The following is a 12296-nucleotide window of genomic DNA, read 5'->3' on the forward strand; positions in this document are numbered from 1 at the left end:
CCCCATGTTTTACTTTTATCATTTTCCATTTATCCATCGAGAGCATGACAAGACACTTGACAACATCTTTAGTTGAAAAAGCATCAAAAACAGAACTCACCTACAATGTACAATGCACCAATCTACCTAGATGGTAAAAATGTAAGTAATGATGGTAATAACGTAAGTTTTGATGATTTTCTTGTGACTCACTTTGTGTCCGCCGAGCGCTTGATAAGATCAAAACACTTTGTCACAAGTCTTGCACTTGTATTTACCCTGAAGTCTGGACCAAGCTCAGGCCCGAAAACCCTAACCGACACTGTCATCAGACTCATTCTCCTCCTCCTCCAGGGACTCATCCACCCCATTTTTACTTTTATCTTTTTCTATTTATCCATTGAGGGCATGATAAGACACCTGCCAACATCTTTAGCTGAAAAAGCATCAAAAACAGAACTCACCTACCAATGTACAATGTATGATGTACCAATCTATGGTAAAAATGCCAGTAATAATGATAATAACGTAATTTTATTTTTCTTATGACTCACTTTGCGTCAGTTGAGCTCTTGATAAGATCGAAACACTTTGTCACAGGTCTTGCACTTGTATTTCCCTTGAGTCTAGACCAAGCTCAGGCTCGAAAACCCAAACCGATGTCGTCATCGGACTCATCCTCCTCCTCCTCCGCAGACTCATCCACCTCATTTTTACTTTTATTTTTTCCCATTTATCCTTCAAGAGCATAATTACAACATCTTTAGTTGAAAAAAGCATCGAAAACAGAACTCACCTACCAATGTACCAATCTACCTAGATGGTAAGTTTTGATGATGCTAATAAGCTATATCAATTTTCCATCTCATAATCTGAGGATTCTTACAACGAAAACTACATCAAACCTAGAGATGAAATGGGTCAAGCCGGCTTGGCCCACTTAATAAAACATTATCACAGCTCAGCCCAACCGGCAACCCGAACACATTAGAAAATGGCTATTATCATGTCCGAAAAAAACCAAAACATATAACTTACTGGAAAATAAGTCGGATTTGCTTAAGGAATTTGAATTTTGATCACCTAATTTGGGCCTTTGATGTTGCAAAAGTGGCAATTGGAAGGCCAATTTAACATCCAACTAAAATGTACGTTTGACCCTCACTATCCAAGTTTTGTTAGTTAACTTGTTACAACACATTAGAAACTTTGAGGTCTAATATTCCCACCAACTTATAAGCATGATTCCTTCAACCCTTCAACCTTCTTCTGTGAATTGTTTGTAGTACCCACAAAGACAGAGGTCATAAACCGCGGGAGCTCCAGCTAAAATGTGAACTTTGTGGGATCGATTATTTCATGAATATTCATCAACTGCGATTTAACTCTGGTTTGGTGCACATGTTGTTGTTCTTGTATGCAGTTTTTCTCCTTCGCGCAATCCATCAACTTATAATCGTTTGGTTTTGTGATCGGTTGCAGTTTTTGTTATCTCAGTTCATAGATCTCTAATTTGGCGAGGATTGGAAGGCGGCTGAGAATTTTTTGGGTGTGTTATCTCTGCTTCTGTTTATCCCAATTTTAATATGTAATTTTTTGGGTGTGTTATCTCTGCTTATGTTTATCCCAATTTTAATATGTATTTAGAATTGTTGGATTAAAAGGGGTTTGTGATTTGTTATAAAATATGAGTCAAATAGCTCCAATTTTTTAAAGTTTTCTGGTTTTGGTTTCTATTGAAAATAAGAAAACTGAGAGGGAAATTGTGATATTAAGTATAAAGTATTAAGTTTAATTACCTAGCTTTGTAGCTAATTTTATATCAATATTGATTCACACGTTTAATTTCCAATGAACTTATATGCATTTTCCTTTTTTTTTTTTATTAATTTACTGATTCAGTGAATAATTTTGGCTTTTAGATTTGTTTGAATATTTTTTTGATTCAACTTGCAGGTTTAGTATCATTTTACAGCTTTCTACAACTCTTTGTTCTTTCTCTCTTCCTTTATGTATTTTTAGTCAAATTGAACTGCTCTTTTTAACTTCAGATTTAACTAAAGTGTTTAGAACTTAGTTAAGTGGAAATTTACTCAGGTTTAATGATCTCTATGTGTTTGACAAAGTAAGCATATAATACCTCCACAGGTGAGGGGCCGGACAATTTGCAGGCCAACGTTAAGATTGTTCAGAGCATTAGAGGATAATGGTAATGGATATGAAATTGTTGTTTTATGACAAACACTGCATGTTGATGTTGGTAGTTTTAGTTTTTGCTCCACCAAATTGTATGATAAGATAATTCCAAGTTACGAACTTTTTTATTAGGCTTTGTAACGCCCCTGCATTGTGTATTCCTGAAATTATTTCCAAATTACAAACAGTGCCAATTTTCCAACATATTCTCTATAACCTATTCTATTGTTTTCTCTAATATACATGTTATTGCCCCCATTTTTTTTAAGGCAGTGTCTTAGGTACTATTAAATTAGTTTTATGTCTTTTTTTTTTATTTGAAGGCTGCTTCTTTTTCTCTGGCTTTTATTAAGATTCTGGGGTGTGCTTTGGATTTGCTACATATGGTCATATTTTTTGTCATTGGCTTTTTGTTCTGCTTAGTTATTTTTAATTGAGTGTTTTATCTGGTATTTCATTTTGTTTTGTTTATTTGTTTCCTTTTTATGTTTAAATGTTTTTTTTTCTTTCTAAATTTAGGCTTCTGGGAAATTCTTGCTCACTGTTTGGATTCCAAGAAAATTTAGGAGATGTCCAGTAATATTCACATCCTGAAAACTCAATGAAAATACATACTAATTTATGTGCCGCTGAAAATTTTGTTATCTGATTATGTTCTAATTAAAGATGATTTATTTGTTTTTTTTTTATTTTAATTATTTCGTATTTATTTTGTGATTGCAGATGTTTAAATGATGGAGAGGTTTGCAAAGCTGTTACTCGGAGGAGACATGTCTGGATGAGGGAATGGTCTCTGCACTGCCCTTGCTATCTCAAATGCCATCACCAATCTCTCTGGTTAGTCACATTTCTCTTGGAATATGCATTTCCCTTGGTGATGAACTTAATAAAAAATGTGAGATGAGCAAATTGAAAAGTCTACTTTCTTCTCATATGCATGCTTTAACATATGTCGGTTTTAATTACTGATGAGCAAATTGGACAACGAGAGAAGCCAGTACGAAAGAAGTCGTGGTCGAGGTCGTGGACGTGGACGTGGACGTGGTTGGAACTTCAACAACCATAACAACTACGAAAGAGGAGGAAGCTCAACAAAAGGTTGGGAAGAGGGCGCTCAAACTTGAGGTATGAAAAATCTCAAGTTCAATGCTACAATTGTCAAAAGTTTGGGCATTTTGCTTGGGAATGTAGAGCTCCAAGCAACAGGCTTGATGAGAAGGTCAATTATGTGAAAGAAGAGAAAGAAGATAATGGCGTTGTGCTACTAGCATACCAGAACAATGATGGAGACCAAGACCATACATGGTACCTTGACACCGGCGCCAGCAACCACATGTGTGGAAGAAGAAGCGTGTTCGTAGAGCTCAATGAATCAGTGAGTGGCAACGTTTCTTTTGGAGATGAATCCAAAATACCTGTAAAGGGAAAAGGTAACATTCTTATTCCCTTGAAAAATGGCGGTCACCAATTAATTTCAAATGTCTACTACGTGCCCAATATGAAAAGCAACATTTTGAGTTTGGGTCAACTCTTAGAAAAAGGTTATGATTTTCATACGAAAAATTATATCCTTTTTCTTAGAGATGACCAAGGAAGATTAATTGCCAAGGCGAAAATGTCAAAGAATAGGATGTTTCCTATGAATATTCAAAATAATGTTGCAAAGTGTCTGAAGATATGTTACAAAGACGCATCTTGGCTTTGGCATCTTCGTTTTGGGCATTTTAACTTTGGGGGATTGGAGTTATTATCCAAGAAGGAGATGGTGAGAGGCTTACCGTGCATCAGTCACCCTGATCAAGTTTGCGAAGGATGTTTACTTGGGAAACAGTTCAGGAAAAGCTTTCCAAAGGAGTCGACCACAAGAGCCCAGAAGCCACTTGAGCTCATTCACACCGATGTGTGCGGCCCAATAAAACCAAGCTCTTTGGGTAAAAATAATTATTTCCTTCTCTTCATTGATGATTTTTCAAGGAAAACCTGGGTGTATTTCTTGAAGCAGAAATCAGAAGTCTTTGGAGCATTCAAGAAGTTCAAAGCCACTGTAGAAAAAGAAAGTGGTTGCAAGATCAAAGCCATGAGATCTGATCGAGGAGGAGAATTCACTTCGAATGAATTTCAAGAGTTTTGTGAAGCAAATGGAATTCGTCGACTTTTGACAGTTCCAAGATCCCCTCAACAAAATGGTGTGGCGGAAAGAAAAAATCGAACTATCCTCGACATGGCTCGAAGTATGCTCAAAAGTAAGAGATTGCCTAAGGAGTTGTGGGCAGAAGCTGTAGCATGTGCTGTCTACCTATCCAATCGGTCTCCAACAAGAAGTGTGTGGGGAAAGACTCCACAAGAAGCATGGAGTGGAAGAAAGCCGGGTATCTCCCATCTAAGAGTTTTTGGGAGCATAGCCCATGTACATGTACCAGACGAGAAGAGAACCAAACTCGACGACAAAAGTGAGAAGTTCATCTTCATCGGCTATGACTCAAATTCAAAAGGCTACAAGTTGTATAATCCAAACAATGGGAAGACGGTGATCAGTCGAGACGTGACGTTCGACGAAGAAGGAGAATGGGATTTTGGCTCTCATGCAAGTGATCTCAGCTTCTTTCCTCAATTTGAAGAAGAGAATGAACAAGAGACGATGGAGCAAGCAAGAGAGGTTCAACAAGAATCCACTACTCCACCTGTTTCACCAACATCAACCAATCATGACAATTCACCAGCATCAGCATCGTCAAGTGGGAGCCTAAATGAAAGAGAAGTACCACGCACAAGAAGTATACGAGATCTCTATGAGGTAGCTGAAAGAATTGATAATCCTACACTTTTCTGTCTCTTTGCTGATTGTGAACCAGTTGACTTCCAAGAAGCAGTGCAAGATACTAAGTGGAGGAAAGCAATGGATGAAGAAATTGAAGCAATCCAGAAGAATGATACATGGGAACTCGCTATTCTTCCGAAAGGACACAAAGCCATCGGAGTCAAGTGGGTGTACAAGACAAAGAAAAATGCCAACGGAGAGGTCGAAAGACACAAGGCGAGACTAGTGGCAAAAGGCTATAGTCAAAGAGCCAGAATCGACTATGATGAGGTATTTGCACCCGTTGCTCGTTTGGAAACTATACGATTACTAATTTCTTTGGCAGCTCAAAACAAATGGAAGATTCAACAAATGGATGTGAAGTCCGCTTTCCTAAATGGAGTCCTTGAAGAAGAAGTCTACATTCAGCAACCGTCAGGCTATGAAATCAAAGGGCATGAAGACAAAGTTCTGAAGCTGAAAAAAGCACTTTATGGGTTAAAACAAGCGCCACGAGCATGGAATAGTCGCATCGATAAGTACTTCCAAGAAAACAACTTCATCAAGTGCCCTCATGAACATGCTCTCTACGTCAAAGTCAAAGATGAAGACATTTTGATTGTGTGCTTATATGTGGATGATCTAATCTTCACCGGAAGTAATCCAAGTATGTATGAAGAGTTTAAGAGAGTGATGACCAAAGAATTCGAGATGACCGACATCGGGCTGATGGCATACTACCTAGGCATTGAAGTCAAGAAGAACAAAGAAGGCATTTTCATCTCCCAAGAAAGCTACACAAAGGAGATACTGAAAAAGTTCAAAATGGACGACTGCAAGCCCATAAGCACGCCAGTGGAGTGCGGAGTCAAACTAACCAAGCATGACGAAGGAGAAAGTGTGGATCCAACATTTTTCAAGAGTTTAATTGGAAGCTTGCGTTACTTGACTTGCACAAGACCAGATATTCTCTATGCCGTCGGATTAGTCAGTCGCTACATGGAGAATCCCACAACTACACACTTGAAGACTGCCAAAAGAATTCTTCGATACCTTAAAGGTACTGTTAACTTTGGCTTGTTCTATTCAAGTTCTAGTAACTACAAACTTGTTGGATATAGCGACAGTGATTGGGCAGGAGATTCCGACGACAGAAAAAGCACTACTGGATTTGTGTTCTTCATGGGAGACACTGCATTCACATGGATGTCGAAAAAGCAACCGATTGTCACTCTCTCTACCTGCGAAGCTGAATACGTAGCTGCTACGTCTTGTGTCTGTCATGCAATCTGGCTAAGAAACTTGCTGAAAGAATTAAGCATGCCACAAGAAGAGCCAACAGAGATCTATGTCGACAACAAGTCTGCAATAGCTCTAGCAAAGAATCCAGTATTCCATGACAGGAGCAAACACATAGATACCCGCTATCATTACATAAGAGAGTGTATTGCAAGAAAGGATGTGCAAGTGGAATACGTGAAATCTCAAGACCAAGTCGCCGACATATTCACCAAGCCACTCAAACAAGAAGACTTTATCAGACTGAGGAACTCAATCGGCGTCACAAGACAAGATTAAGGGGGGATGTTGAATTCTAATCCAGTCTTGGGCCAAGTCCAGCCCATGCTGAAAAGGCAACACAATTGATGGTGCATGCTTGAATATGCTAGACAATTCTAGCATTCTTTGTCGGCAAAAGTAGCTGGAAAATTCCAGCAATCTAAGTCAGTTATCCACCTAAATATCTAAGCTAAAGAATATACTAGAAGGTAGTGTATGGATATTGCAAAGCCTATGTCGGTTGCATGCATAATAAGTAGCTAGAATGATCTAGCAATGTCCAATGTCGGCAAACATGCCTATAAATATAGGTATGTGTGTGTGTTGTGAAGTAAGAAGCAAGAAGAAGTGAGAGCAAGTAAGAGAGCAAGAAGTGTGAGAGTGTGAGAATGTTTGAGTGTTTCCTCTTGTACTAAGTTTGTGTGAGAATAAAAATTTTGTATAACAATTTGAGTGTTCTTTCTCTTGCCTATCAATTCCGCTGCATTTCATTTTTCTTTGTGAGATAAACATCTCCAAAGTAGTGAAGCCTTTTTAAGTCCCAACAGGGATCACATCCCTCACGACTCAACGATGCAGAGCGGCGACGACCAAGTTTTGGAAAGAAGAAGACATGTCAGACGACATAGCGTGCAACCATTTAAACGACTGGCGCAGCTTGGCAGCTCAGACGCTGGTGCGGCTTCAAGCCGCGACTTCCGTGATTTAGGGTTTTGAAATCCCTTAATTTGTATCTTCTTTTTTGATATACCCACCCATATATTCATCAACGTTGATATGACATGCATATTACACAAAACAATAATCATATTATTCATGGGATATATTAAATTGAAACCAAATAGATTATGGTTTAAGATTACTTGGATGTTGATGAAGATGGTGAAAAGGTTTAGTCTTCTTCCAAGACCATCTCTTTTTCGCAAAAACACATCATGCTGATAATGTGTTGTGAAACTAATTTTAAAAGTGGGTGAGAGAGAGAGGAGACGACTAAGAGAGAATGGCTCATGAGAATTGTGCCCTCACTTGTTGACCTTGTACTTTTATTTGTACTAATCATGATCAGTTTTTTTTTTAATTTTTTAATTTTTTTTTGTCTTACAATAAATACTAACCTTTGAGGATTGGATCTTCATATCCTATTAGAATTTTATTTTAAGTGTACAAAATCACGTTTGTCATTGATAATTCTATACATAACACATCCATGTCTTTTTGTTTGGCTTACTATCCAATATCGGACTCCAAGTCAACAGTGGCTATGCTTAAAGAGCATTGTGCTGGGTTCATCGTCAAGGAGTTGGATGCCGGTGTGTAAAATATTTCCATTGTTGTATACTGTGTTTATGCTCAAAAGTTTCATACAAGTTTATTCCTTTCATTGTTCTCGAAATTAGGTCATTGCCCGCACGACGAACTGCCCGATGAAGTGAATTCAATTATTCGTGAATGGATAGTGAACCAGAGGAGTAAACTTCCGGCTGTTAGCTTCAAGTAGTTTATGTAAATGATCTGTACCGTTAATTCTTTTTTATCCTTGTCAAAATTCAAATGCAAGTTTTTTGAAATCAAATGGCTTGATTGATTATTCAGTATATGCTACAAAATCCATGTTGATGTGTAAGAAGGAAACATGGTACTCCAACATTGCCCGAGCAACGCCAGCGCAAAATCCCTACGGCTGTTAGGGCGGCTATGTTTGACATTGTTTCCTATAAGAGGATCGCTCCAACATTGCACTTTCATTCCTTGTGTTGCTGTTTAGTTGACTAGTTCTTCAGAACTCAATGTTCACGACAGCGGCTGTTCACTGTACCTCCTCTCCCAACTTCATTTCGTCGCAAAGACAGGTGATATCAGGAGCTATTCCTCCATTACAATCCCTCAAAATCCCATCACCTACAAGACCGTTTAACAACCGCGGATCCTGTCGTTAACGACAGCGGATCCTCGTGACACAGCTTCTGCCATATCGTTGCGGCAAAACATCTGGTGTACAAGTAGCTATAACAACCTGCAATAATGTTCAAATTCTTGATTTGAGGTACTTCTGAACCTCAAAGACGTTCAAATGGAGTTACATTAAAAGCATCACGTCAAATATATTCAAGTTCAACCGCGTCATCGTATAAAACGGATGATAGGAAAATAACATACTCAAAAAGGTTTGAAGGTGTTTCCGCTGGATCAAAAATACCCTCGTCCCTCGAAAGTGTTGGTAATCCTGCCGAAAATTCGAAAAAAAGTGGCATTTTGAATTTATGATAAGGAAGAGGAAGTGCTATAGCTTGTACTTTTGTTTGTTTTTTGAAGATATTTTCATGCAGCATGGAGTTGAAGATAATTTCACAAATATATATAAAGCACGTATATAATATATATATATATATATACACACACACACACTTATTTTCAGTCAGTTACATCTATTCCATTGTGATTTCTGATAAACAACCCTGAAAGCTAGAACCAACATGCCCATGACCACCACAGCATTCCTTCATGTAGCTTTTACAGCACCCACCGACTTCTCTTTTCTCCAACACACAAGCATGAATTGCTACTAATTCTGAGCAACATGCTTCCTTTTCCGCTGTCCGGGAGCCAATGCAAGAATTCGTTGCGGCTGATTCTGTGCGGTTGCAACCCGCTACAATATCAATCGTCGTGTGATGAGGGGGTGATTGTTTGTCTTGATTATGGTGGGGCTGATGATCACATCTTGTGGCAAACGTTTCTCCTAACGATTCATTGTGAATATGATCTTTGCCACATTGAGTTGAGTGGCAATGACCAGTACTTGTCAACTTTCTGCTTTCCTCCAAGGAAAAAGTAGAATGGTTGCAGTGTTTTGGCTCATGGATTGCATCATCTTCGTTTCTAACATGCTCCTTTCCACAGTGGCTTGAGTGGCAATGAACACTACTTGTCAATTTTTCGCTTTCGTGCAAAGCAAAAGCAGAATAATTGCAGTGTTTTTCCTCATGGACTCCATCACCTTCATTTCTGCTGTGCTCTTTGCCGCAGTGGGTCGTGTGGCAATGACCTTTACTTGTCAACTTTTGAATTTCCACCAAAGAAGAAGCAGAATGATTGCAGTGTTTTTCCTCGTGAAGTTTATCACCTTCTGCGCATGAGCTGAAATTATGATGCCTCAAACAACCATGATTGTGTTTATTCTGTGACTCGAGATCATGACTGACTTTGATGCAGCTTGTTTCATCACAGTGTCGTGCCTCGTGTAAGTCATCACTGCACTTAAGCTTACAAGGAAAGCTTGAATTTAAGGGACTAGGATGGCACTCTGATCCGCATTTCTGCGAGGAACACTTTTGAGGTTTACAGACTTTTACGGGTATGCTGTCCGAGCAACAATGTTGGTTTTTGTGAGAATGGCTATGTCCATGGCTTCCATGTTTATGGCCATGTCCATGGCTTCCATGTTTATGGCCATGTGGTGCAGAAGTTTTCCCTCCATGCTTGTTGGTTCCTTGTAAGAGTAGCATGCTGTTGAATATCACAAGCAAGCATGTCCCGGCATCAGCAAGAACTGCAGCCCAAACAAGCGGATGCCCTGCAAATCCCAGTGCAAGGATACTAGCCTTAGCAGTGATTGACAAAGCCACATTCTCAATCACTTTTCTATTAGCTCTTCTCGCAAGTTGGACTGCTTTCGGTAGTTTCCTAATGTCATTTGACAGTAAAATTATATTCCCAGTTTCTTGAGCAAGGGCTGATCCTGAAATGCCCATTGAGATACCAATATCGGCAGTAGCTAAAGCAGGGGCATCATTGATCCCGTCTCCAACCATTGCTGTGTTTCCTTCCATTTTGAATTCTCTAATGATTCTTGCCTTGTCTTCAGGTAGAAGTTCTGCCTGGACTACCTCGAGAGCTTGCTTAAGCTGCAAGTCAGATAAATTTTCTACTCTTATTTGTTCTTTTTTTTTTCTTTCTTAATCTGCAAGGAAAATATATATGCAGTTCTACAGCCATGTATACCAGGGAAGATCATACATTGAATCAATAAAAGTGAGTGGAGAGTGGAGCGCATGGTATGCGCGCGCAGATTTAAGCATAGCGATATGAGGCTAAGATATTAGGAATAACACACCTGCTCATTTGTATGCAATGCGGCAGCATTACTATCTCCTGTGAGCATAGCTGTTTTAATGCCTAACTTCTTTAGCTCCTTGAGAGCCTCTGCAGCCCCAGATCGACAAGCATCAGATATTATAAAGACTCCAGCAGGGGCTCCCCCAGAGTATATGTATCCAATCGTCTTCCCACCTTTCGAACCTTCAATTGTTGGAACTGAAATTTCAAAAAGATTTAACGATGAGAGATCCAAAAAGACCATAAACAAAAAGAAAATGAATCATAATCCTTGAAATCATTCGAAATAGCTTCGAAGATACAGGAGTTGATGGCATTTACCTATTTCACAAGCAGCTCTCAAAGCTATTTTTCTGTTTCCAATGTAGATATCTTGTCCATCAATTTTCCCATGAATACCTTCGCCGGGAAAATTTTGAAACTCCTCCACATTCTCAGGGTTTGGCTCGACCGAAAACAATCTTCCATAGTCAACCAGCGCATCTGCCATTGGATGACTTGACTTCCTCTCAATGCTTGAAACCCTTCATGAAGATTAATAGAGAAATCAACGAACTGCAAACTTAGTGAAATAATAGGAAACGCTTTCGGAGAATAATGCAGCATTAAAACAGCCTTAAATTTGTCTTTAAACTAAAAGCCTCTTTCTGAATTTCATGAAGTAAATTTTTTCTTTCCATCAAAATTTTTGTGTGTTTCATTCAACATGTTGCTGAATAGAGGAGTTGCAGTCTATACCAGTAAAGCAATGTGTTCAAGCTGTTGTGCTAAGAAGCACCAAACCTTTTAGAACCAACTCTTGATAACCCACAGGAAATATATCAAATAAAATGCAAGAACAAAATATAAAAGACACCAAGATTTTAACGAGGTTCCTCAACAGTCAGTGTAACTGGAGTACGTCCTCGGAGCAGTAGGAGCTCACCCAATAATCCACTATCAACCAAATGGGAGTTTACAAAGTGTTGGCAATCTCACAACCCTTAACCCCAATACACCCAAAAGCTCTCACACACCAAAGAAACAAATAGAGAAGAAAATATAGTGATTAATTTCTTCTCTATACAAAGCTCAAAGCTATTACAATTATTTTGATGGATGATTACTAACCAAAGTGAAGAGCACCTTCTACTCTTCGAAATGGGGTTGCTGCTCCAGATTTCTTCTTCTTCTCTGCCCTCTGTTTTTCCAGCTCTCACTCTCTCCCTTTTTCCTCTCGGCAAAAAAACTTGAGGTCTCCTTTTTTTTCTTTCTTTAAAGACAACTCACTCTACCCTTGAACCAACACCCACGGGTGTTAAGAGAACAAAACACTTTCCCTATATTCCTCCCCAAAACAAGGAAAGGTGTTTTCCTCCCCAAAACAAGGAAGAATGTTGGCCAATTATTCAACAATCTCCACCTTGGCCAAGTTCCGAAAAACGCCATGATAAGTCAACCAACACAATTAACACACAACATCACTCCCAAACACTAGCAAGAGAACAACTCATGCCGAGCCAAATGCTCCAAAACTCCTACTGCTCAACGCCTTCTTTAAATAGGCATAATGTGAGCCAAGTTCAAACAGTGAACAAACTTGGCTACACCAACAACCTTAGTCAACATATCAGCGGGGTTGTCTTTAGTTGGAATCTTCTGGAGA

At 39.0% G+C, this 12296-nt stretch overlaps 1 protein-coding gene and 1 long non-coding RNA gene across 2 annotated transcripts; one reads left to right on the plus strand and one right to left on the minus strand.

Annotated features, from left to right (window-relative positions):
* Nucleotides 1-7739: 7739 nt before the first annotated feature.
* Nucleotides 7740-8640, plus strand: LOC126628963 (uncharacterized). The gene is made up of 3 exons (XR_007625638.1): nucleotides 7740-7845; nucleotides 7933-8038; nucleotides 8129-8640. It is a non-coding gene; the product is annotated as an uncharacterized LOC126628963 (long non-coding RNA).
* A 229-nt stretch (nucleotides 8641-8869) lies between these two features.
* On the minus strand, nucleotides 8870-11406 carry LOC126628892 (putative cadmium/zinc-transporting ATPase HMA4). Its single transcript, XM_050298753.1, has 4 exons — nucleotides 11390-11406; nucleotides 10973-11175; nucleotides 10650-10849; nucleotides 8870-10440 (listed from the first exon to the last, which is right to left on the minus strand). The coding sequence occupies exons 2-4, from the start codon at nucleotides 11139-11141 to the stop codon at nucleotides 8962-8964; spliced, it is 1848 nt and encodes a 615-aa protein (XP_050154710.1). The 5' UTR covers nucleotides 11142-11175; nucleotides 11390-11406; the 3' UTR covers nucleotides 8870-8961.
* Nucleotides 11407-12296: the final 890 nt, after the last annotated feature.

The sequence above is a fragment of the Malus sylvestris genome, chromosome 1 (genome assembly GCF_916048215.2).
Source record: "Malus sylvestris chromosome 1, drMalSylv7.2, whole genome shotgun sequence".
In the NCBI taxonomy this organism is placed as follows: domain Eukaryota; kingdom Viridiplantae; phylum Streptophyta; class Magnoliopsida; order Rosales; family Rosaceae; genus Malus; species Malus sylvestris.

Coding starts and splice junctions, on each gene's coding strand:
- LOC126628892 (XM_050298753.1), bottom strand. CDS start 11,141: ATGGCAGATGCGCTGGTTGACTATGGAAGATTGTTTTCGGTCGAGCCA. Junction 10,850..10,972: donor GAGAGCTGCTTGTGAAATAG/GTAAATGCCATC, acceptor TTGAAATTTCAG/TTCCAACAATTGAAGGTTCG. Junction 10,441..10,649: donor CATTGCATACAAATGAGCAG/GTGTGTTATTCC, acceptor TCTGACTTGCAG/CTTAAGCAAGCTCTCGAGGT.